Source organism: Rhipicephalus microplus, chromosome 3 (assembly GCF_043290135.1).
Source record: "Rhipicephalus microplus isolate Deutch F79 chromosome 3, USDA_Rmic, whole genome shotgun sequence".
In the NCBI taxonomy this organism is placed as follows: domain Eukaryota; kingdom Metazoa; phylum Arthropoda; class Arachnida; order Ixodida; family Ixodidae; genus Rhipicephalus; species Rhipicephalus microplus.
In genome coordinates, this window is record NC_134702.1 from 202027978 (window position 1) to 202055399 (window position 27422).

At 44.5% G+C, this 27422-nt stretch overlaps 2 protein-coding genes across 2 annotated transcripts in view; both read right to left on the bottom strand.

The window, feature by feature from the left end:
- LOC142804099 (protein unc-119 homolog B-like) overlaps nt 1–2669 on the bottom strand; it is a 51532-nt gene extending 48863 nt beyond the window's left edge. Inside the window, exon 1 of the mRNA XM_075890672.1 lies at nt 2346–2669. Coding sequence (XP_075746787.1) covers nt 2346–2535 — 190 coding nt within the window. The 5' untranslated portion in view covers nt 2536–2669. The remainder of the gene's footprint in view (nt 1–2345) is intronic.
- A 12563-nt stretch (nt 2670–15232) lies between these two features.
- LOC142804098 (signal peptide peptidase-like 3) overlaps nt 15233–27422 on the bottom strand; it is a 98394-nt gene continuing 86204 nt past the window's right edge. Inside the window, exons 10-13 of the mRNA XM_075890671.1 lie at nt 26111–26156; nt 25503–25650; nt 24058–24167; nt 15233–23346 (exon numbers count right to left, since the gene is read on the bottom strand). Coding sequence (XP_075746786.1) covers nt 23278–23346; nt 24058–24167; nt 25503–25650; nt 26111–26156 — 373 coding nt within the window. The 3' untranslated portion in view covers nt 15233–23277. The remainder of the gene's footprint in view (nt 23347–24057; nt 24168–25502; nt 25651–26110; nt 26157–27422) is intronic.

Sequence of the window (27422 nt, forward strand, 5' to 3'; positions counted from 1 at the left end):
TCCGGAGCGCTCGAAGAAGACCCGTGGAATGTACCATAGAGGAATCCGGGAACAGAAGCAGCACAGAAGCACAAGCTGTGAACGCAACCCATGTCGATGTGTCATTTTGTTTTTCTCTTGTAGAGGTAGGACGATAGTTATAGCGCGAGAACAGAACGACGACGCAGAGACAAAAAGGACACGAATGACACGTGTCCTTGTCTCTGCGTCGTCGTTTTGTTCTCGCGCTACAACTATCGTCATGCCATACCAACTGGCCCAAGCTACCACACTTCTAAGTTACATGTAGAGGTAGGGCACGGCGTCACGATGCTCGAATGGTAGAATGCTTAACAAAATGTGACGCTAGGCTGGTTGATTAACTATTGCAAAACAAATAAGTACAAACTTTGCACGGAACGAAAAAAAAAATGGGCAGCCTACCGACGAAGTGAATGCTGATGATGGAGCCAATCCAGATATCCTAAGGTTCGTAATGGCAACGCTGAAGTTGCCACGACTGCAGGATCCACCGACGGACAGATGCACGGCCGAACGGACAGAGTACGGTCTTTTTTTTTCTTTTTTTCAACCATATGCGCTCTATGAACGTATACGGTATCCGACGGGGGCCTACGACGACAACGGGAATCGCGCGGACCTAAAAAGCTCCTAATCCTGAAAAGCGCTTGACGTTTGCCTTCTAGTTCCGTGAAAAGTACCCGCTTTGTTTAATGATTTAGTGGCAAAAGCTGCACTCAGTCCCTGCTGTGGACTGAAACATTCGGCTTAAGCTTCACGCGGCGTACTGAAGTACTTGTGGGCAATATGCAACGCACGTACCGCGTTGTCGAGTGCCGCCAAGAAACGGCACGCACGCGACGGCGCGCTACAGAGCCGTGTAAGCGATGTTGCCGGTTTATTAGCGCCCGACAACAGTGCATCATCAGACGGCGCGTATCAGCGCAGCATCCGTTTCCTTGTGCAGGCGCGCCGTATTAGTCAGCGCTCGTTGCGCGCTCCACGGCCTCTGCGTAATAGGGAGCACCGTCCGCGGCTCACGTTCGCCAGGTCTTGCCGCACAATACAAAGAAACTTCCGTGTGGCAACCCAAACACGGCTCTATCTGCTTTCCGCTGCGGTGGGTGCAGTTGAAACGCACGGCTGACGAACTCCTTTGGCGGAAACGACCGCGCTTACGTAGCGTCGTCACACGCCCATCGTATCCTATTCTTCCCGCGCCCAGCGACATCCCGCAGCGAAGAACTGTCGTGGACGCGAGCTGCATCACCTCGTTGCGAAACCTGGCGGGAGGCGCGCAGTGCTGTCGAAACCACAACAACGCGGTGGGTACGACGAGCGCATCCCCGCAATGACGGTGCCTGCGCGGGCTATTGCAGAGCCGTGGCGAAATAAATGCGGACCAAGAGAACGACCTCGCGCTCTTTTAAAGGACATAATCGACGGACTGGCACGCAGAAATAGTTATACGAGCGCACGCGCGCGACGTCCCGTCATATGTCGCAGAGATAGAAGTAATCGACGCATTCGCAGGGAGTGCGTCAAGCTTGTAAATGTCGCACATACGTGACCTCAGAATACTTGAAACACCTCACGACACAGGACGAGAGCGCAGCTCAACCATGCGAACCCTTCGCGGTTTCGCATTCACCCTTCCGAAAGCTTCACAGCAGCACGTCGCGCGCTTGCGCGGAGACCTTCACGGCCTGAACGTCGTTCTCCCATCGCAGCAGTTTCGGATGTCAAATCCGGCCGCCTTTTGGCAGTCGTCCCCGAGATAGCGTTTTCATTACGACAGCCGCGTTCAAATTAATTTACGAACGCGGTAATTAACGAAAACCCGCGTCCCCCGAGCGTGGCGCCCATATGTTCACGACTATCCGAAACGAACTTAGCGCAGCCCAAATCAAGACCGCACAAGAGCAAGCATAGACCGCGAGATGTTATAGATCGCCGCAAGTGGAATACGTGAAAACGCCCGACCGCAGCAACCGGGCTTTTCTGCGAAGGACGGCGCGCACGAAAGACCGGCGACCTTCGCGGGCGCGATCCACGAATAAAAAGGAAAAGGCCCCGATTCCAGATCAATAATGCCGATAAAACGCGCGCCAGCCGGCAGCAGCACGAAACGACACGCGCGCCAGTGCTATTAGCAGACGAGCACACGTCACGGTGGGAGCGAAAAAGAAACAGCTGATGGGAAGAGCGGCGTCAGGTAGTCAGCAGGGCGCCAGAGGCATGCATATAACGGTACATAGCGAGAATCAAGCGCGCTGCGCCGTTCGCACCTTCTCGATCGCCGTTCTCCGTGCGTTGTATTGCAATCGTGAACTGCACTCGCTCACCTTCGGTGATCTTCTGTAGTCTGAGAACGTCCTCGGGTGAGATGGAGTCCTTCTTGGCGAGTTCCTCCTCGGTGATGGGCTCCAAGTCGGCGGGGTGGTCCTTTCGGGACTTGGCCTGGCGAAGGAAGCCTCCGCCGCGCTTCTTGGAGCTCGGCGGGTTGGGCACGTTCGAATTTTTGACCGCGCTCATCGCGTCTTCTACCACTCGAGAGAAACAATAATACTGAGAAAACGGGAGCTGAGCTCCGCGACTGGCGATTGGCGTGCTACTACTATGCGCTCCCCTCTCGCCGGTCGCCCAGCCACATCCTAGGTGAGAACGAGGAAAAATAAATCACCGGCCGCCAGCGCGCCCGACCTCGCCGAGGAAAAAAACAAGAACAGACTCGCTCTGTCATGGCGACAGCGCGCGCTTTGCTTCGGAGACACGCAAACAGTTAAAAACAAAGAAAAGCCAAAACTCTCGTCAGTGGTGATGATGATGTCTAATACGCAAGAAAAGCGACACAAGCGTGATCTCGCGGGGTTTAACGTCGAAAACGAAACCGAAACTGACTGCCGCACATCAGTTTGGTGCGGCGGGTATAACAAGGACCAAGCCAACGCTCTTAAATTTTTCTCAAATTTAGGAGCATTGGGCCATGTTAACGAGCATATTGTATAAAATATCGCCGACGGAACCTATGGCGCATAAATCTTTACAGGCATGGGCGCATAGAGCACCCCATAGAAGAAGAAAAAAATGTAGCATCCGCCATTTTCATTAACATTGGCATGGTTAGAACAGCGCGCAGTGACGAAAAAAAAAGGACTGCATATATTTTTTTTTCCTATGTGTTCAAATTTTATTGGAGATAAACACCCCTTAACTGCTTTGATATATTGAAATGTTGGTTCCTCAAAATGGTTACACTCAAGCGTCGATATATTGGACCCAGATATAACGAAATATTGGTTATCAAGAAGAAAACGAAGAAGTCTTGGTTGGTTTTGTACTAAATTTAGTACTAAATAACGAACTTCTGTACACAACGAAGTCATTTTTTTTTGTAAGATGCAACTTTGTTATAAGGTTTTAGTGTTTGCTGAATACTCCACTTCTAAAAGGAGAGCTCTTGCTGTTGAAGAAAAAAATGTAAGCATGTATGAAGTGAAATTTAATAAAATTCGTAGCTAATCTTTATGAAAAAATGTCTGGCTGCCTACAAACCATTAATAAAGAACAAGCCCAAGTATAAAAATGCTGTCAGAAATTTTCAGCACGATAATTCTGACAAGAAAAGGTTTTCTATCAAGCAGACCATCTAGACTAGTTCAAAATGACTCACGGCAGTTTTGTAAGGACAAGCTGCGAAAGTCCGGAATCGGGAACATAAATAAAAAAAGGAAACGATAGATCCACATGGATGACAATAATAATAATAATAATAATAATAATAATAATAATAATAATAATAATAATAATAATAATAATAATAATAATAATAATAATAATAATAATAAAAGAACATGGCATAAAATATCAATCATTTATCAACATAACTTTTATCTAGAACAGTTATTTCTTACATTATCGTTAGTTAACTTTGTGTTTACATTAACAAAGTCAAACAACTTGATGCCTGAGCAGACATGACTCGATAAGCATATGCTTGCATTATAAAGTGGGAGCAAGCCCTGGCTCGCTGCAACAGCTTTCACTACAGATTATCTTTAAAAGTAATTATTTGCACCATGCACATGTTATCAGTGCATGCACAGGTAATCTTTCAGTGCCTTGTGCAGATATATTACTTTGCTGAAGGCCAGTTTTAAACTTTCTGGCACTGGAAAAAATAAGAATATTGCTAGCCTTCATTGTCAAATTTAGACTACATCTAAAATGTGGTAAATTTTCTTTAATTCTGAGATAAGAAATACCCACTCTTTTATTTGTGCACAAGTGTAGTACCAAAGCACATCTCAGAAAAACTTATTTCAACTCTCGGCTTTTAAAAACTGTGCTTCCTCACACTCACATGGGAGTTAGATGAAAACATTGACTTTATTCGCAGTCATATAGTATTCATAGCATCGCCAGTAAGTCAACGCTGCTCAGAGCCTTCAATGTGATTGCTCTTCGTATGAGAGCAGCCAAGCTTACATGTGTGCAGAGCGCATAAAAAAATGCTGGTGCACCTGGGTTTGTGGCAACGTTTCTCGCCACAAATATCAACTAGACAAACACGGACTGCAGCCTGCGTGATCGTCCACTGATGCACCAGCTTACGACTGCTGAAGTCAAAGTTTAGCCCCCGCGTCAATGTTGAGGTGGAAAAGCACGACTTGAGAGGAGAACGACTTATAATTGTTTGCAGAATGCTTCAACATGAGGCGCTTCGCATCAACTGTACTGCAAAGCTTCACCAAGATTGCTTGTATAGTCTAAAAACATAAAGAGTTCACAGACCCCCTGCCAGATGGACTTTGCCAAGATAATGCAGAACACTTCTGTATAGTGTAACAGACCGACTCTGCAGCAGAAGTACACTCCTCTGCAATCTTTGCATCTCTTTGTCAAGAATCTTGAGGACGGCTTCATTCACCCTTCTTTCAACACAAGATATAATTCTATCACATGATGGGACATTCTGTAAATGTCCACTAAGAGGACCAATGAAGCCAGCACTGGAGAAGGGCAGTGGTACACCGCTCCTTGAGCTCCATAATTAATTAGTGCTGCACTGAAATAGTTCATATATTTAGGGTGACTCTGGTGCAGCATTCCGTATTAACCAGGCTGCAGCGTGAAGTTTGCCCCACAAATGTGCGACAAGCAGTGCAGTTTGAACGACCTCTCGTTTGACTATTGTGCTTCACAGTAGGGGCACTCCAACTCGCGGGGCATTTTCACTCCGACATGGTGCTTCTGGTGCACCATCAGGTGGGTGCGTAGCACAAAGCGTCGACTGCACAGGTTACACACAAAAATTCTGTTTTTGTGTAACGCTCACCTGTGTGGGTGCATTGGTGCAGCTTCACAGTCTACCGACGCATGGAGGTGCATTGGCAGTAAGGGCGCGCGTACAGCATGTGGTAATCGATCGCTATGTCGCTGTCGTAGGGCTCTGCAAGCGACACAGTTGGATCAGCGATAACCATCTCTGAATCGACAAAACCAAGGATCCGGTGAACAGAAACCAAAAACTTGATGACGCATCTTCTGAACATTTCCTTTAGGGGCAAAGCTTCTAAAAGCATGGGTATGTACATCCCTTGTATGTATGTATGTGACCGCCTTTAGTTTCACCTTTGAAACGGCCCACTACTTTGTCCTTGCAAACATCTCACTATGCCCCATCACCGATCCACCCCTTCACCGACCGTAAAGCAAATACTGTAGAGAATTAGCCTATATGAAATGCAAGATGGTCGTGTAGTTGTATCCAGGTGCGCTTAAAAGAACCATAGATTGTCCCACTGTGTCCATCCCTTGTTTGTACGTGACCACCTATAGTTCCACCTTTGCAAACTGCCCACTACTTCGTCCTTGCAAACACCCCACTATGCCACATCACAAATCCACCACTTCACCAACCATAAAGCCATAATGAAGAGGAAACGGAAGCGATGTAAGGCTACCACTTACAAATAAAAGTTCTTTTATAATTATATACAGTGTCTGTCACATCTACGATGATGTAGTGGGCGATATTCGTGGATGGTTCACGGTTTAGCGATGAAACCCTGCAGCTCTTCGCCCCACTCATCATCATTCACTCCGCGGATATGCTGTGATGTTTTTTATCACACTTTATCTCCTTCTTTTGAACAGTGAAACTGTTGCATGATTTGCAGATGATGTGTGTGCAATACTGGCAAACGCCAAACCAAACAGCATTAATGATTTTCTTATGCTAAAAGAATCACTTTAATCACTGGAAGACAGGGGTGTCAAAAGTCCAACACAAGTGCCATTATGAATCTCCTTGATCTAATATAGGTAATATCACAAACTTTATCAGCCTCAGGATTAGGGAAAATTTTAATTTGTAAATATGCAGACTGCATTGTAATATTAAATAGCAAAAACTGAACTCGCAATTTTGACAAATTTTGACTAGGCCATTATAGAAAAATGATGAATAAGTGCTAAAATTTAACTCCACTTTCCTCTAACAAAGGTGGCTCTAGTTTTAATTTCAAATTTTTATTTTCTAATTCCAAAGGTGGCTCTAGTTTTTGTGCCAGATTGAGGAAATGAAACCTTGGTGGTCATCTTTTCATGTTGAATGGTGAAACCACTGAAACTAGTTTTTGACAACAGTTTGTTGCCACAATGGTGTCTTTTATATCCCTTTAAAGCACAAATTATTGAGCATGCACTCAAACAAGGAAGGTCTAGAGGGCACATTTAGCATAATGAAAAAGATTCTAAATATGCTCTTGAAATAAACTATTTAACAAAATATCCAGAAAGCTTACCCTAGACCAAACACTTTCTAAACCACGTGTGTTTCCTACAAAGGAGTCATTTTTCTGGTTGCCCGATATTTGCAATTATAAGAACCTACATACACTTCATAGGGCAGTAATCGTTATAATGTAAGGTGGCCTGTTTAGGCACACCAGACAAGAAGAAAAAACCAGGTGGCTTGCATGCATGCAAGCTAACACTTAGCATGCCTTTCAGATGACCACCAATAGCACATAACTTCAGCTCCATGCACTGACAATTCAATGGCACTCACACATAAAGTGTTACCTCGGCACATTAGTAGAACAACTGTAAAGCAGCGGTGACTCAACACTTTTTCACCTCGCTTTTTAGAATTATTTTTACATAGCTGTGGAGAGCATAGTTATGGTATGAATGCTAGGGTGTGCCAACACCTTTCAGTCAGCCAATTGAAAAGTGTGCAAACAGTTTGTGGTGCATGAAATTAGAAACTTCCCAAGTGGCCATCATTTGGTATCGAGAAATCGTGCATACCAGTTGGATCTAATGCAGTGGTCGAGAGCCTTACAGTGATTGTGCCCAAGAGTTTCCAAATGTTCCTTTCTATTGGTGCACTCGCTTTAGAAACACAGCAGTCCCTTGTCCTTCATATCTCAGTGAGTACTCAAAAGGGCTCCATTTTCAGCAGTGCGGTAATAGCATGTGTTTATCTCTGGTATCTCGTATAAGACCGCCACAGGATTTAGGTTGCTAGAGTGTTCCATCCACATAAGAAATAGTGTGCTTTGAGTTGGTCGCATAATAAAGCAACAATTTCTGTCGTATTCTTGAAAGTAAATAGACACACAGCTCCAACCAAGAAATGATATATGAAGGAGGACCATAGCGTATCTGCCAATTATGGTTGATCAATGCAACATAAACAAGAACAAAAGGGCCACAATTTCATGCTTGACTGCAAAGCACAACTTGCAATAGTAGCTGTCACAATTCTCTACAGCACTGCGCTGTGCACTGTCTGTACACTTGACAGCAGCAATTGCTGTTTCTCTGAATCGTCACTCAAAACTGCTTCCCGTTTTTGACAATTCACCACATACCACACATTTTTCTTTCAAAATAAGTTTGCGCCATTCGCCATAGCTTCTTAACGGCTCACTGGTTTCCCATCAGATTCCAACTATTCGCTTCGCAGTGCTCCCTACAGTAAAACCAGCAGATGGCAGGAAACACTTCTCATTGAAACAAGAAGGCACGCATGAGGGTACTAGGTGCGCAAAACCTAAGAAGAGTGTTCCGACATGTCCTGAAAACAGATCTCAATCTCTCAACTTCATTGGCCCCTGCACAGATAGGTAAATAGTCAATATCATGAGAAAGTAGATAGAAATAACAGTCCATGCACATCTTGTAACAATAGTTTTCTAGCATTCGATACAGCTCATCTAGCTGTTAGTGTAATGAATATTGCACATGTACCAGCTGTGCACACGCTTGCACTCCAGTGCTGTGCAAACGCAGTTTGTGCCTGGAAAGGAATGACAGCACTACAGCAAAACCCCATTAATTCCAAGTCACTGTGATCGCGAGAAATCTTCGAATCAAGCGGGTTTTCAAATTAACAGAACATACGAAAAGTGGGATGCCATGAACTTTCAATTATTCGAAGTAATCAGGGCTGATCATTTACTGCAGCCGGCTAGTTTGCGGCTCCAAAGGTCATGTTTTTTTGCAGTGCCTGATCTGAATTTTTGAAGAGAACACAGAAAAATGGTGGGTTTCTCTGCTGCAACACACACACACACACACACACACACACACACACACACACACACACACACACACACACACACAAAATAAATTCAGGCATGATCAACTAAAATGCGTAACTGCGGAAAAAAGTATGCTTCACTGCAATACAGTAATGACAAGCGGGCAGCATGTCGCCTGCTCCTCGCTGCACCAGCACGTCATGATGCGACTATTCACTGATTATTTCTGGTAAAATAAAGAATTATATTAATGGCCAGTGTGAAGAACTTCGCGATATGTTTTGGCTGAAAAGCATGACCATTGAAGAGCTTAGTTTTCGAGGCGTTGTAAGAACTCTGCCAACAGTGCAAGTGCACAAATTGCTAGAGCAACCGGCATCAGGAGGTTCCCATACATCACAAATTCCGCCAAAGTGTTCTTCCTTAAATTTCTTTACAATCCCAGAGAGAATGGGTAAATCATAACGCAAGGACGTTCTGACGTAGCGAGAAACACGAGATATGCTGCCCACGCGTCACTCCTGTATTGCAGTGAAGCAGGTCTTGCTTCCCGCAGCTAGGCGCACGTTTTAGTTGACCACGAGACCGTTTTTTTTTTACTTCTTTTTTTGCGCTGGAAGCGGCAAGGCTAGAATGCTTTAGCTGCCACTCATTAGTACCACTACGCTGCATTGCCTTGTGGCTCTTAAGAGCAGTTGTTCCCGCCCGTTTGTGGCGAAATCGGGACCGGGCATTCACACGTGGCACCCAAAGTTTGCGAATCTCAGCACTGTCAATTACCATGTCAAACCTCACCTCGCTTTTTTTTATTTTCACCACCATGCGGCGCAGAGACTTTTTCCCACCTATTATAGTTTGATGTTTGAATATAGAGTTGCTTTAGATTAAACCGTCCTCGGCACCTAGCTGTAGCCTACTATCGGTGCATGCTAAAGAGTTCGGAAAAACAATAGAGTTTCGGACAATAACAGTATGAAACTCCATGAGAAAAATGGCCAAAAAGCAGCAAACATGCAAGGCGCTATGCGAGGGTCACTAAGACGTTTCACCAACTTCAATCCACACCGACGCGGCACTCGAGTCACATACATGTGACTCGAGTGCCGGTATGTGACTCGAGTCACATACCAGTCCACAACGCTTGCGTGCAGCCATCCCAGAGGTGCGCGGAACGGAGACACGAGACACATAAACGCGGTACTGAAATAAAAACTGCGGAATATACCATTATACAGCTTGTGCAATAGTTATTACGGCTATAACAACACACTGGGCAACGACAACCCGCAACAGCATCCCACGCTTTTCCTTCGCGCGGATAATGGAGAAAACTAGAGGTACTGTAGAGGTAGCTTATACAGTAACTCTGGAGAAAGCGAAACAAAGGACGCCAAGCGGCGAGTATCTAAGCTACGCAGCTTTAGGCCCGGCCGGGCTAGACTTCACCTGCGAGAAGCGCGCGCAGGTGCAGTGTAGCCCGGCCACGCTTTAGGTTTCGGTTTCATGTCTGCGTAGTGTGAATTATTTGGCGCGTTATGTGTTTCTTTTGCTAAGGCACGTTGCTGGGCTAGTTGGTTGGGGCTTGCTTGCGTCTCTCTTTTTGGGTCCTTGTCGTGGTGCGCTATACCCTTATAAATGGCGTTTCTTTTATTTTTCCTCTAGAACTATTCACCTGCGCGCATTCCGCGACCTTTCAGATACCTCGCATTTGCACTGCTTTCTCATTGTATGTGCCTCCGTAGAATGAAGTCAGGAAGAGCGGGACGACATGTGGATGTCTGCATGGACACCTTTACCTAAAATAGCTGCCAAGCATGACGTGCCATTTCCCTACTAGATAATTTGAGGCCGGCTAACTCACATACTCTTGATATTGCATGATGCATGTCATATAACATGCTTCTTAGCTCTTAATATAATTGAAAAACTACACTAGTCATCAAATTAGATGAGACGCGGATGAAAATTTTAGTTTTCGTTGACACTCATATAGCGAATTATCGGTTATAGCGAACTAAATACGAACTTTGGATAGTCACGCTTCATTTCAGTGACACTCATTTTACAACGAAACCGAAAACGCGATATCATCGGCCGTAACCAAGAAATATTTTATTCGTGTGAGACTCAAAATGCGAAAGGTATAATAAAAAGCAAGATATTACATAAATATTGTTGTAAAGGTAGCGAGGTTTTTTCTCATTTGAAAATATTTATGAAGTTGTTTTCCAGTGAAAGAAAAAGCAAATACACGGAGTGGACCCTTATCCTTGACCTTAGTGTCTGGTAGTGGGAGGGAGGGCCGGATGCAGCGAGGAAGATCAGCACGCCAGATGTTTGCGGTCCTTTAGGGCATTTCAATTTATGGCCCCGCCCCACGACCCGCTCCTGCAGCCAGCTCCTCCCCAAGAAGTTTGGGAGAGCAGAAACTAGCACATACAAATCAAACTGGCGCGCTGGGCTGCTAGGGTTGCGACACTCTAGCTTTCTTACACCCTAGCTCAACCTGGCCTCCTTACAGCCTTGCTCACCTATTCCCACTCCCATTGCAAATCAATAAAGCTTACTCCTCCTCCTCTCCTGAGATGTCATCGTCAACCTAACTACACCACTGCAGTGAGGCCAAAAAGTTTAGGATCTACATCTACAAAGACTTCTCCCAGATTCCACCCATCAACCTGGCCCTTTGCTTTCTGCTGCCACGTTACACCTGCAAACTTTTCAACTGCAAACTGGTTAACTCCATTACCTTTTTAAAAGGTTCATTAATTTAACTTTTATAATTACTGTTCCAAATGATGCCTTCAGCCTTCTTAATTAAGATGCCCACCACTACAGAAAAAGCAACTGTGAGGACAACGAGCACGTATCAGATTTCTTGATATTTGGGAATTTTGAATGGCCAATTGGCAACACTTATTAGCAGAGGCGCATAAGAAATTTTTTCTAGGGCTGCGCATTTAAAACATCTTCATGTGTTAGTATGTGTGCGTGTATAATGTACACATACAAAACATGAAAATCTCAGGGGGAGAAGGTTGCAACCAGGGGCGGGCGGATCCAGCCACTCATGTCAGGGGGGGGGGGCGGTCGCTTGCAGTAACATTCAAAAGGGGGGCGTGATTATTTTTTTTTGTTTTTATGACCCAAAAAACTCTCTCAGAGCATAAATGGTGTTAATGTGTGCTCAAAGTGGTCCCGCTCATTTGTCCTAATTGAGGATAGCAGATGAACAGAAAGCACCAAAAAAAAAGGGGGGGGGGTTGCTGACAGGGTTTGGGGGAAGCGCGATCGCCCCTACCGCCCCCATTTCCTCTGGACCCACCACTGGTGCAACCACATCCCGCCCCTGGACTATACCAATAGTCACGACAAATAAGTGTACAACAAAAAAATCAACAGACTTCAAAAGCTTTGCATAAACTTGGCAGAAGTAACTGCTTCTACAATACCCTATGTGAATGTGAAAGTTGCTGAGGCATGCAAGTTATTTTTTTTCTGCAGACCAGTTTGTCGAGATGCCTTCTCTAGCAATGAAAATTGCCATAACAAGGCATGATGACATTCTTACCTGGACTTTCTCTTGATCGAACTGACAGTGGCTGGTAAACCTCTTGCCATTTTCATGGGAAGTGAGTGTCGTACGCTTTCACTATCTCACCTTAGCAGAAAGAGCAGTTGTCGTTTAGAGGTTCCTCATGAAATTGGCAGTGGGAAGCAATGAATGAAGAACCAGCACACACATACGCGACAATGTGACTTCGGAAATGTTGCAATAACTGGTGTACTCGTATATGCATCTAAGGAGAGCACGAGTTGCACATAGGTCCATCATTTTGTTCCAGAGACATGTGGTATGCATATTCCATTCACATGCAGGAGACAAACTTGGCATGCTGCTATGAACTAAAACCTTATTATAACAAAGTTGCATCTTGTACGAAAATGAGCTTGTTATATCCAAAAGTTTGATCTAAAGTTTCTAGTTTTAACACTATATATATTGAAAGACTATAATTCATTAACTTTATTATAACCAATATTTTGTGATAACTGGGTTGTTTATAATGAGGTTTGAGCATATACCTCATGGACAGGTGTGTTAGGCCCTTGACCACTAAGCTACTCCTGATAACTAGGAAATTGCAACAGTGAAGTTGAATCTAGTCATCAATAAAGCAGGCATCTCTGTGGAACAGTATAACCTTTAACACAATTTTGAACCACGCAATAATACTTGAGCAGTGCAACTCTGTTCTCTTTGGGAGCACATACGGGCACGTCATGCAGGGATACTGGCTGACGATGATGTAGTGGTGGTCTGCTTTTTGCAATGAGAAAACATGAACTGTTTCCTGGACAAGAGAAAAAAAGCAAGAACACAAATCGGGAAAAAAAAAATCAGCTGCAGCACAAAGGCGCCATCTTTTGTCTCTAAGGCAAAACGTGGCGTGAAGAAGGCAACATTCTATTGCAAAGAAACATCTAGGGACCTCTAAAAGAAACCTCTAAAAGCCACACCACAGTAAATGACACACGCTTGTCATTTCCTTTGATTGGTTCCACTCCGGGCAGTATATGGCAGTGGGAATGTTCCCCTAGCTCATGCCCCGACACCTTGAGACCCCACGTCAGAGTGACACTGCACCAGACAACCAAGAAGTGTGTGCTGCTTGTGCAATCCCTACATGTGCCACAGCCATGCATGCCTCCATCTGGAACAATAGCAGCATCGATGGCAAGGACTTCACCAGATGTTGCAGCTTCAGTGATCACTCACGTCAATTAGGAAATGAAATGTTCCAACTTATTGTGCTCAAATGCCAGTCTAATCATTGGTAGCAAAAATTACACTATTTCTATTAATGATCGACTTGCATAACAGCCAGGCCCACTTAATTTGCATTCCAGAATACGGTGCAAATGACCAGCTAACGTACAAATGAAACATTTTCGCCGTTCAGTTCTACGGCGGCGGTTAGTATTAGAAGGCTGTGCAGAATCCCAAGCGGCACATAGTGCTTGCTCCAGTCACCATCCTTCCCTTTCTTTTTTTTATTCCTACGCTGCACTGAGATCCCGGCGAGGTGCCCTAGGACGATTGCTTAGTCATTTTCAGAGTAGAATGCCACTTCACTTTCTATTTCTATACCGGGTCAGGCTGGCCACACGGTTTCTGTAAACTTGGATGACATGTTACAGCTAAAGCTACAGCTGTTACAGCTACAGCTAGAGCACACACACACAGAAAAGTAAAAGGTACAAACAAAAACAGAAGTACCACAGTTCACTTGCGAGTTAGCATATGTGTTGTGAATTGTTTCTTCGCCTATCAGTCCGTTCATTTTTGTTGTGTGATCTTGCATCAAAATACGGTCGTAAAGTCTGCGTTCATTGGTTTACGATGAAGGAAAAAAAGACATAGTCATGCTGTTCAAACAATATCTTTGCTGCATCAAAACAAGAGAAAGTGTGTCAGTGTTGGATTCACCTGGTCTTCCAGTTGATTACTTCTGCATTCAGGCAAAATGCTACACAGCACTGTCAAATGCTGCTGAAATACTAGTTGCAGTAACACACATGCAGGCACTCCACTCCTGTAGCTTCTTCTCTTTTGTCACAGAAAGCTGCTGGTGGCACAAGCTATGCCAGTTGAGCATATACAAGACTTTTAGGCATAAGAATGGGCAGAGCACTTTGCCAATGTGTCCAAAAAGCGTCGTCGAGGCAATGGTATGCAGGCATTCTAGGGTAATGCTGTTGGCTTGTCATTGCTGTTTCAGGTTTGCAGTGTTCTTACAGGTTGCATTGTTTTGTGGGTCTGTTGTTTATAGGACTTTGAATTTGGTGTTAGTATTTGGCTTTTTTTCTGGGTACCTAAAGTTTATGTATCTCTCACTCAAGCCAAGGGCAGTGGTACGATGGCCAGGCTGGCAGTAAAAAAAAATACCAGGCCTGCGCGGAAGGTGCAGCACAGCCACAGCAAATTCTAGAAGGGTGGCCTTTCAGAGCCTTTTCTAAACACTTATTGGGTAACTGCTGCAACCATACTTGCAGGACACCCACTACAGCATTATAATAATAATTTCTGGCTAGTAGGCTGGCATTCACTATGCTATCCTTCGTAATTTCTGAGAATTGTGGTATCTGCTAAACACTTGCAAGGAATTTTGTGCCAATCGTTCATGCAGTAGCTGATGATGATAAGGAATTATGCCTGAAGTGAGTACGCACCACAGTTAATAGGTGATTAGGAACAAGTTTTTGTAATGGGTTGGAGCATTGGAGAACCCAATCATTACGCTATTCACATTGTGTGATGCCTGGTTGTCCTTTTGCTGTTCTAAAACACTTTATTACTTATATTAACGAGATTCCTTTCCCCACATGAAGCCTGCCCAAGGCAAGTTCGCGAACAAGTCCCAAGCACCAGCGTGGCTCAGTGGTAGAATAATAGGCCGGCACGCAGTGGGCCTGGGTTCGAGCCTCACTGTATCCTGGGCACAAGGTTTATTTTTTCTCATTTTGTGCGAAGTAGATGTGGGCACCGGTGGCGGCAGCGGACAATTACCACGCTGCACGTGACCTGAGTTGTGATCTCATAACTACTTTCGCTGTAAAAAAAAATACTAATTAAATGTGGAGACATTGAGTAGTGCAAAACGAGCAGCACTGAATTCCTTCGTAAGGCTTTATTTAAAAAAAAAATCCAGACAGCAAAAAAATGCTCTAAAACAACTGCAGTTCATTCGTCTTACACACATTTTGTGCTTGGCCTGTAATTAGGAAACACAGAGGTGTGCATCAGTTCAATCGCACCTAAGCCCACACCACGCAATCCACAGTCACGCATGACATATACTTTTCTTTGTGCTTCCATATGAATTACGGTCTCTTACAACATTTGTTATATATTTGTATATATATAAGGAACAAGCCACAAAACACACAGACACATGGATATAAAACCCTTTTGCCACTGCAGCTCACACTACCTTTTTTTTTTGTCGAATGCTAATCTCAATAGTACAACGATAAAAGTCGCAGTGGCGCGTTGCCACGGCTTGTTTGTCAAACTGGAAGCCGCAAACTCGCATTTTGTCATATGTATATACACATTTTGTATGTATATCTTTATATATATATGTATATATATATATATATATAGTAAGGTATAATCTAATGTGAAACGATCAGAGTCTCAAAGGTATGAGAGAAGTGCCTTCAGCGTCGCACATCGTGCGTAGGGCTGCAGTCACCAGGCTCTCAAATGTGTGCACAAGAATGCAATAAATAATCGACAACCTACAAATAAAAAACAAAACAATGCTAAAGAGAAAATACACCGCATCACATTAGAGCGCTCCTAAGAAACCCCGGGAAGACTGGGAACAGGAAATGCTTCGAAGACAATGGTGACGAACAACTGATTGACTGAAAGACCACAAAGCTGCCACACAACAGACACCTCCAATGCGAACTGCAAACAGGCCGCCAGCCCTGTTAGGTGGAGTGCAAGAACCCTACCGAATGTAGTCAACGCAAGTGCTTTCTAATGGACTAGCGATGCATACGGGTGCAGGTGAGGACACCGGTGGTGCCCCTCGTTCAACTTTCTGAAGTCCTGTAGCAGCGGAAACAAAGAAGAGGCCTGCGTGTTCAACTGAAATCAGACACACTGGGTGTGCACATCTTCCACAGTATGTGTGATGTCAATGGTGTGGTTAAAGTGCATGTTCCGATGCTGTACCCTTGCGAAGGGCATTGTTCCGGCATTGCGGTTCATTCATATGGAGGCTGCGGGTCGTCAGCATGAAGTTGTTCACTTTCAACAGCCGCTAAGACTCTCCTCCCAGCCGGAGCAGCGCTTATCTGGAGCTTGAAAACTACCTCCTCATCATGCTTCCATCTGTCATCGGTCAAAGCTGACAAGCGGTGAAACACCCCCAGCCTCTCGAGCAAAGCAATGAAACAAAATAATGCTTGCCTTAGAGCAAGCAGGTCTGAGCTACGCCTTGTGCCAAGTTAACTCTGACATTGGAGGACTGTGTCAACGATGCAGATGAGTTTTAAAGGGCCACCTGTAATATCATAATGGGCACTCAACAATAAAAGCTTGTGCGCTACGGTTTCGCGATGCGATGAAGTGTGCTAAGATGTAGACCTACAGCTGTGCCCAGACCTTTAGGCAATCAGAAGCATGTGCAGGGCTTGATAGACACATTGTGCATTTCATAACACCATCACAAAGCTAGCATCAAAAAAGTGAATGACTCAAAACTTGTGCAGACTTCTAAAGTTTTGATTCGAACTTCAGCAAAGCATTGGGTCAGGCTGTAACGACAGGTAGGCTGCGATAAACTTTATGCTTGCCAAGTGATGACATACCTCTGTAACATGGACACTTTCATCTGCCGCTGATTTGAGCAGCAGCTAACACTTGAGCTGCAGTTCAACAGATCAGTAATTTACTTGCAGGTACAATGCGCTTGCAGAGCTCAGCTAAGTTAAACAGTGTGGACACGTGACATAGAAGCACCTGTAAAGGACCAAGAGTGCTTCCTATGTTATTTTTCTGAGAGCAACTAATGTTAAAGCAAGCATTTTATAGCCAGAGTTGGTTGTGCGATTTTGAATGCTTGCTTGTAATCTCACAGCTGGCTACTGGCCAAGGCAATGCGGAGTCTGCACTTTGGCGTTCTTTTTACATTAGCATAGTCTCACCTTATATCATCATAATCATCATCAGCCTGACTGCCCCCACAACGAGACAAAGGCCGCTCCCGTGTTTTTCCAATCAACCCGACACCCCATGCTTTCTGCCGTTACGTTAACCCCGCAAGCTTCTTAATCTCATCTGCCCACCCAACGTTCCGCCTCCCCATCACACGTTTGCCTTCTTTTGGAATGCAGGCTCCCAATGACCAGCGGTTATCTTGCCAACGTGCTAAATGGCAGATATCAACTGAGGCATGTACACTTGGGTGAAGTATGCAAGCCACTATCTTATCAGGTGGCGTGTCTCGACTGGTTCGCCCAAGTCAGTTTGTTCAACGGCAGTTGAAAGTGCATGTGTGACAGATGTGTAACTGTTAAGTCAATGAGAAAGCAAATCAAATGGCAAGCTTTTTGAAAACGGCACACTGCACCCGAAGAAAGAAGGGGAAGGATACAGCGTACAGTTGTCCTATTCTTTGCTGGCAATCCTGCAGGTCAAGCGAGGCACCAAATCCCATAGCGAGCCTCAACAACATGGATGTCACTTTCAGAATTCCAAATACTGTCACCAAAGCAAGCCCTCCTATCAGTAATAAGCAGTGAACGAAATGGGTTTCTTTTTACATTCAAATCCAATGTGATTATAGATATTGATTCCAGAGGTTAACTGCTGTTGACCTATATATTTCATATTCTTTGGCAATCGCAAATTGCACTTTCGCAGTGGTGGTGCAAAAACAGTAGTCAGGTTATGTCATTTTGATACTCAAAAAATGTAGTTTTTGTCTCATAAAAGTGACACCCTGAAAATTTTTATGAGCTTGACTGAATGTTTTTGTTTGAAATGTAGTAACGAACGTGTAGGAATGAAATGCAAGCTGGAAAATGGTTTTACAATAAACTGCACGAATGTTAAGCGCTATCTAAACATTATGGCTACTTTCCTCACTGTCCATAGTCGGCTAACAAATGCAGAAATGTGTGTGCGTAGCAAATGTTCATGGCTAGGTCGCTGTTACGCTTGGAACATGTACAAAAATTTAAACAGGTCAGGACACAGTGAACTCTTGTCATAACAGAGCCATGGAAAAGGAGATGAATGATACTATGAGCGGTACTACTATAAACGAGACATAAACGGCCTTAAACGAGACGCTTCGACAAGGGAGGTGGAATAGCAAAAGGTTTAGTGAAACAAAACACATCTCAACACTGGCAGCACAATGACAAAAGCCAGCTACTGATAATAATTAGCTGCATGGTCTATTTTCATAGTTCCCAGTTCTTCTAGCTCAATATGAAAAAAAAAAAAAGCAAGGAGTTGATATTTGAGCAACACCGAGCAGTCTTGCACAAACTTTCAGGCTCTTCTGCACTTCATACTAAGTGAAGCAAAGAGTAGTCTTGTTTTAGAAAGCAAGCACAGATGGTCGTCAGAACCATAAAAATACTTTCAATTACATAATTCTTTTATGACAAGAGTACTGCACTGTTTGAACTATGAATGCTATTGGTTTTGGTCTTTGTGGTCTCTAGTGCACTACCATTAGTATTCAACATGCGTGATAAGGCGCAGGCACAGTGTGCAAAAGAACCTGTCCCCAACACCGGTACAACAGTTCTAGACAACAATTACAGTCGCTGATATGCTGCACTGCCTTGCCACAACAAAGCTATGGTCATGAAAGACAAATGGAACACCGAGAACAACTATGTTTGCCAACGAGAAAGCTGCAGCGAAATCACTCAAACAGATGCAACTGAAAAGCTGATGACGGGTCGATTAGGGAGCAACTGCAGACCATACAAAGTGTGCAAAACCTATTGTTACTACTGCTCCATCAAAATGCTTGACACTGGCAAGAAAAGGCATTAGTGCGCAGAATTAAAAGTGTGCTAAAATGAGAACAGGTTTACTTTCTCAACACCTGAAATGCTAAGCTATCTATGCAAATGCAGTGGCCACAACAGCCACCTCGTAATTAGGTATTATGAGGTATTGTTGCACTACTTTTCACTTATTACCACAGGGGCTCTTTAAATGGGGAGGTTACAGGGATCGAGCTCGTCGCCTTGGCCACTTACGTAGCGTCAACTTCGGTCCGAGGCACAAGTGAAGTCTTGGCTTCGTAATTCCCAATTGCTGACAAGCTCAATGGCAAGCGCAGTACATTTGGCTATCGCATTTGTTTTGGGCACTCTGAGCACATTTGATCCTGGCAGTGAAGCTAGATGGTGCAGCTGATAAAATGTGCAATCAATGCTTGAACTGTCCCGCCTGAACGGAGCTGTGCTACACTGTAATAGAACATAAAAATGTGGTAGTCCACAACGGAAATGAGACAGGGGACCGCCACTGTGCATCTGGATAAATTGCGCGAGGGCGCTCAAACATTTTAGTATCTGCACAGCAGCAGCAAAATGCAAGTGAGATGGGTGCACAAGACCAATGACGATGATTCCATAAATAACTTGCTGCGCACGAAAAGAGTCGCCTGGTGCGTCCGTGTCAGGCCAAAAGCTTAAATGGAAAATAAGTGGAAAGACCAGCTGCCCGTGCAGTGAGATGCTTGCTCGTGAACAGTGTCAATGGCACGTGTTATGCACCTGCCAATTCACTCTTTAGCTTTCTGCGATAGCTTTTAGCAATTCGTCAACAACACATCTGGAGACAAAGAGACAAGATGCATGAAATGCTATCGCAGCACTTGAAAATGCCAGATTCTTCTACGAGTGTAACCAAACGCCTCACTAGTTGAACGCCGCTTGATAGTTGACTCTGCGTTGCAGGCTTGGACAACGTATCAAAGTCGAGACAAATTCAGTTTTTTGCTGCTGTTGCCAACTATAACAAGCACATTCATCTCATATGACTTAACGCATGTCAATACATTTTTGTAGCGCGAAATCAGTTGTAGCATTTGCAAGTTGTGTTCTTTGACAAACACCTCCTCCAAATTATGCAAACACCATTTGGCAGGCAGAAAAGGACAACTTATTGGAGGACGCTGCCGTTGTCTCTGCCTAATACTTGGTGTTGAAATCACACATTTTTCTTGCACTTATTCCACAGGCAAGCAGCACGCTGTCTATTTCAGAACCGTTAGGCACAGCATCACAGAGGCCCTACACGGCGACCAGCAGAGGCAAATTTTTAATAACATTTGTGCAATGGAGGGAGTTAATCTGTCTGGACGAGAGCGATTGTTGGAGTGTCTGTTAGGTTTCTGCTCCACGCTTCTTTGTATATATTTTCGACATGCTGCAGCTGTTGGCAGATAGCAACAATAAAAAAAAAAGTAACTTGCAAGGCAATGAACCGCAGAAACATAATGGGGCCATAATCTCACAACAGCGACGGGATCACTATGACATGCAAACACATGCCTTTCAAATTCGATGACTACTTAGGATGATTGGAGGAGTGGAGAAAGAGGTGAACGAGCACACGCTGTCCATCAAACAAATGATATCCTACTCGCAGTGCAATATGACGGAGCAAAAGTATAGAGTAATTGAAAGGCTGCCAAATGATAAAGACGCAAAGCTTACGCGTGAACAGAAAACACTTGGATCAGGAGCCACAAAAGGTATGCAGCTGTGCTTGAGCATTCAAGCGGCTCGGCTACTTTCTACACCAACTTTGGCCACGCTTGGGACAGTGGCTCGAGTCACTTGCTGATGGAAGATGTTACAGGTCTAAATCTCTTGCATGTCACAAAGCCTGAGCAAAAATAAAGTTTTTTAAATGCACTGAGATTCCATGCATACTGATGCACATGCATATGCAAAGACAGTGGGATAAACTAAATAAGAAAGGGTGGAATGAAATAGGAGAATGCATTAAAATCCAGCCCCTAGGGAACACATACACGAATGAAAGAAGCCAGTGATAAAAAAATGAAGATAGCGAACAACAACTAGACGGGGCTCTATGCCACCTCCATTTTGGTGCAAGTGCTTTTGGGCACCTATTCCAACGTTGAGTGTCTGTGTGCCTCTTTCCTTGTTGTCCTTTCTTGTAAACAAGGGAACGAGCACAGGGTAAGGCAAGAGGGTGAAGAAGAATGCCTCCCGCATGCATTAACCAATCGGAGCTCAGAATATAGTCATGTGATGTGGCATTTTGGTTTCTTCCAATGCCACCAGATTGCCCTGCCATGTGCACATCTCGGCAGAACCTTCTCTCCGTGAAGCCGGCATGCGCATTGAAATCTTTCAACGAAAAAACGTACTAGTACTGGTGATGACATATGCACATCGTGTCTACCTTTCGCACTTTGCTGTCACTGTATAGTTTTCAAAACAGACAAAGTAACATTCAAATCTTACACAACAATCTCTGCTGTTGTTGTGTTACGTGATTAGTGCCCGACAACCCAGAAAACATACCTAGAGCTGCGCTGAAATTTCACATGAGGGAGTATCGTAATCGTCTGCAATTTTTTTTATAACTATTTTATTTTATCCGCTATAGGAAACCAGTGTTAGAGTTTCCGCAGTCGCCCTGGCGGTCAAAGCGCGTATATTTCAGCTGCTCCTACTGACGAAACCCATTTTGCAGAACTTCTCTCGGTTTTTCAGCGCCCTCCTGTGAATGTAGCCTCAAGCTACAGTCATATCAAGTGACAAAGTAAACAACGCTGTAGTATTATGGGCGCAAAGGCTGCTCGAGCTATTCATGTCAAAATCAAACAGCGCACTTTCGAGCATGCTTACAGGGGCACGTACGCTGCAGCAGGTCGTCTGCACGAGCGGCTGAGTTATGTCGCGACTACCGGATAAGGGCCCCTTTTCAGCGTGCAACTTATCTAGTGCTGGTCTCCCATTATGAAATGATTTGCCCAGCAATCAACATTGCGGAACACCCCTGTAGTGCCAGAAACAGATCATGTAGGCTACACATTTAGAAACTGCAGATGCTGGAAGCGATTCCGAAGCCGAAAACACGACGATGCCACTGTTTTTTGCTCACCACCCATGGACAAGAAGCAGAAGTGCTGTCAACTGCACACATTCCTATGATTCTTACATGGTTATTTGCTGCCACCTCGGACTTTTTGTCAACAACAAGCCAAAGCTCTCAGTGTTTAGGGAGCGTAGGAGCCTCTTCATACCTTGAAATGGCTCATAATCCTCCACGATTCCGTTTGCGAAATCTTTCTATCACACCCATGTCCATTAGTTAGGGACTTTAGAAGGATTACAAAATGAGAAATTTGCAAATTACGCATACAAGCAGAATGAAGATGACAATCGAACATGAGAGAACAAAGGACAGTCACTCGCTAAACCATTCCTGTCTGTGAGTGTCCTTCCTACGATATGCATTCCTTCCGACTGGCTCGATGCTCTATCGTTCAAGAATTCGTTGCCTTTTTTTTTTCTTGCTCTTTTACAGATGCTAACTTCTACCACTTGAGGCTGACAATGGATGATGCTGAATGGAGAGAAAGAAAACAGATCCACGCATGACAGGCACAAACTCCAGAACAATCTCTTGCCTAGGCAGTACTACGGTCTCGCCTCTTCCAACTACCTCTCAGCCGACAACACAAACATCCACCGAAAAAAGTAACAGCACGGCTCCGGACGCGTCACTGCATGGAGAGTGCTGCTGCCGCGCTCCGTTCTTCCACACACGGCTCAGTACGAGTAGCGTGGCAGCCAATTGCAGGTGGTTGCAGAGTCCGACCTGATCCTACTCCCCGCTGAAGAGATGACAAATGCACACACTCCCTCCTTGCAACAGATTGGCCGTGACAGCGTGGTGTCCAGTCGCGGGCAACATTCATTGTCCTTGGGGAAGTTGACGACGACGATGACGATGAGAGGCGGGTTGCATGAGGTGCTGAAGTGATGAGGTCGACGCGTTCTCCCGAGCACTGTGTCGCGCATGGCGGCAGTCAACGTTCTACATGCACACACGCAACACACGTGTGCACACATAGACGAGAACAGTGGAGGCAGACGAAGACAAAGAAACGGCCATGCGCGATGCCTGTCAGACGTCTAGGTGCTTGGAAGGCGGGATACTGATGAATGGCTCGCTCCACATACGCCTCAAGTCACCCTGCGGGAAAGACCAAGGTTGCAAAGCGCGTGTTAAAATTGTGCTCTCGCAAGCATCTTGTCGTGCTCTGGTCAATGCGTATTTTTTTAACAGACGATCTGATCGGGCACGTTGGTGATGGTACAGCAATATCACCCCCATCATTGCCGGTAGTTAGTGTAACACTTTACTAAGAGTGGATACAAAAGAGACAGGCACTTGTGGTTTACTTCTCTGTATCTGTCCTTCGCAAAGTGTTGCGCTAACTACAATGATGGATCATAATTTTATTATTGCTGAAACTCTGCTACCCATTTCTTTTACATAAAAGAATGCTAGAAACTGGCATGTGACAGAATTTACATTTAACGAAAGCGAACGTCATGAAACATAAGACATCTGAAGTTGATATCAGAGTTGGTCTGAAGATGTGAACCTGGCATTGACGTTGCTGTGCTGTTATGACAAATGAAAACTTGCTGATGCCATGGGGCAGTATGGCTAGCTCTAATGGCATCCCTCACGCAACAAAAACATTAATGAGAGCACCGCTCATGCTTTTCCTTCACAGTTAAAAATGGCACTGGTCGTTGCCTCATCGTTTTGTGTTGGTCTGCAATTTACCTTTTCCTGCCACATGCAGAATTCTATCGAGCCTTGACCACCACGCTTCCCGCATGCACACAGGAACATGTAAAAACATGTGGACGGAGCACATCCCTCGGCCCTCACCTTGAGGTAGGCCATGGTCAGGAGTGGGAGTAACGTGAAAGGAACCAGGTAGAGCAGCGCAGGCTGGGCAGCCTTGAACACCTCCGAGGACACCGTGGCCGTCAGCAGGCCTGCCAGTTACAACGCCAACAGATTTGACAACCCTTGTTTTAAAGTGAGGAAAGTACAACACGTAGACAGCATTGAACTCCAGATATACTATTACATCCACAAAAAAAAACACCAAAGATATTATTATGAATACTCTCAGTAAAGAAATCTCTCAGGAAAGAAATCTGTTTAACGGAACTGCTGCTTAAATGGAATGAATGCTTCTGACAGGACTGGTTTTGTTCTTGCATTGTGTGCCCCTGTTCATCTTTCAGTAAACAGAACTCCTGTTAAATGGAACACATTTTACTGGTCTCTTCAGGTTCCGTTTATTGAGAGTCTGCTGTACATGCTTTCTTTTGATCGTCACCGCGCCTCACTTGCTAAAGCAGTGTCATTTCGTACAGGTCAAGCCAGATTGTGCGGGAACGTTCACGACTGTTACAGAATGTTCTGATAAAGTTGCGTACACAATATGAGTAGCCGAGTTTATTCTGGAACTAATGAGGCCACCAGCGATAACGCTGCAATGCTCCATCATGCATGCATAAAAGCTGAAGTACTTCGCCATAAATCAGATCTTTGAACGATTGATGACTGTATTTGCTATTATACAACTTGTATTACGAGTGCTACTCACTTGTACAATGACTCTTACCTCATTTCCTGGGCACGTGTTTATGCAATAAAGTATGTCAACATTAAAGGCTTGACTGCCGCCTTCTTCACCATCAAAAACATGTCACAATATACAAGGGCCCATTAGGGGCCTCAGTGCTGTAGAGCTGAGGTGGTTTTTTTCAGTTGTGCCATATCCCAAATGCTTTTGTGACAGTTTATGTGGTTATAACTGGGTTTGATTGATTGATTTGTGGGGTTTAGCATCCCAAAACCACCATATGATTATGAGAGACGCCGTAGTAGAGGGCTTTGAAAATTTCGACCACCTGGGGTTCTTTAATGTGCACCCAAATATGAGCACACGGGCCTACAACATTTCCACCTCCTTCGGAAATGCAGCCGTCGCAGCCGGGATTCGAACCCGCGACCTGCGGGCCAGCAGCCGAGTACCTTAGCCACTAGACCACCACGGCGGGGCGGTTATAACTGGGTGCTCTATGCTCTACGTGTGACAGCATGGCCTAGATGCATGCCACGCAGTGACTGGTCGATGAGTGGTTGCTCGTTCAAGCGACCAACTTTGAAGCTCCATAATGTGCCCCTAACAACAGCAATTTTGTGCACATGCTTCCTTCAGAATGCAGCCACCGTGGCTCGGTGGGGACTGAACTCACAAACTCGTGCTCAATGCCTGGTTCAGGAATAGCAGCTTAGCTCACTGAGCGCACACTGACCAAGGAAGTAGCCAATGAGGGAGCAGTGGAAGTAGGAGATCTTGTTGAGGTGGTTGGGCGGCGGCAGGCCCGTCTCGGCCGAGCTCAGCTGGGCCTTCTTGTAGGCGTCGTAGCGCAGCACGAAGCACAGAAGTAGGCCTGGCATCACCTGCACGATGCAAACACGAAGGCAGCTAATGAGCGTCTCAGCCTGGCATGTTTTATTTGGAGAAAAAACATGCTCTAAAAGAAGACAGTATTACTTGAAAGAAAAAGTGAATTTAGACATATGCTGATGCTCATGCTGAGATTTAAACAGAAGCATAGACTGCAAATTTTTTTTGTGCTTTCTACACATGAAACAGGTTTGAGTACAAGAAAACATAACTTAATCTCTTCTCCGAAGAGGAGGCTGGAATTCGGGCACAAAATTCACAAGCGGGAAGGTTGGCCTCCATTTCCTCCATTAATAAATCAATACTAGAATCACAGAAGAGCAAACAAACTTTAGGTCGAGTTATCTATTGGACTGAGCTGTTCGGCAACCTCTTTTCAGAATCCCTCAAAGGGATTAGAAGAGGTGCGAAATGAACTTGAAAAATAAAGTGACAGAGAGAGTGAGTACTCACAATATCCCCTAATCCCAGCATGGAGAAGTGGCCACTGCTATGCACACTGCAGCCAGGAAAGAGGGACGAAGGTGAGAGGAGGTGGCACATGGGGAAGGAAAAATCAAATGGAAGGCAAAGATAAACTGCATAATGTAGGCTCGCACACTGTACAGTACTCATGGAACGAAACGTGACATCATTTTTCTGGTATGGTATCATTTTTCTCCATGCCAAATCAACCAGCATTCTTTTGACCATAACCAATATGGCTGAAAAAATTTCCACATGTTTCTCAAAGTTTGAAATTCGTCCTGCTTGTTTATTTCCAAGGCCAAAATTTTTTCTGCCTATTTATGAGACTCTGTAGTTTTGCACTGGCTGAGCTAGAGGGAATTAAACAACAATATTATTCAAAAGGCGTTTCTGGCAGCACTCGATAAAATAGTGCTTGCGGCAAGGCAATGAAAAGATGCAACCGTAAAAATAATGACTTTGCACGTATATCAAATCTTCGAGGGTTTTTCTGCACGAGCAAAATCGAATAAAGTTGCCGAATTCATTTTTTTTTTCTGTGAACATGGCAAGCTCAAAAGACACAAATAAAAAAATGTGCTGGTGATCCGTTTGAGATGCTACAAAATAAAAATGATTTGGGGGCTGAAGCTAGAGCAGACTGTCCAAAGAAAAAAAAAGGTGAATTTCCTTTCTTTAAAAAAAGTGCCCTGTATTCAGCGTCCAAAAAATCGCCTTGGTAGTCCGACTAAAGATATCTCCAATATATGATCTGAAAGCTCGACGTATTAGCTATATAGGTGCAGTTACTATAATTTTTTTAAACTTGAGTATATTTTTTAAAATTATTATCTCCACTAGCTTTTGACCTACCTAACTCAAGTGGCATCACACACCTGCATAAGCAATCTTCAGCCCAAGCCGACTGACCTGGGAGGCAGACAGCAAACTTGGGGCTATCTATATAAAGCAAGCGAAATGAGAATGGAGTTATCTGCGTTCCATTGCCAATAGAGGTGCGCCACAAGGAATGTGGCCAGAGTGTGATGACCAGTAGAATTCCTACAGTTACATAACTTCATTACTTTGCCACAAGTACCATTTTATCAAGTGCATTCCAGAAATATATATAAAAAAATTGTTTGGTGCCCTCCAAATCAGTCAAAGCAAAAATACAGACTCTCATAAATAAGCAGGAATATTTTCGGCCACCAAAATAAATGAGCAGGATAAGTTGTGGACTTCAAGAAACACGTGCAAATCTTATCAGCCATATTCATGGTGGTCGAAAAAATGGTGATTAATTTGGCATGGAATG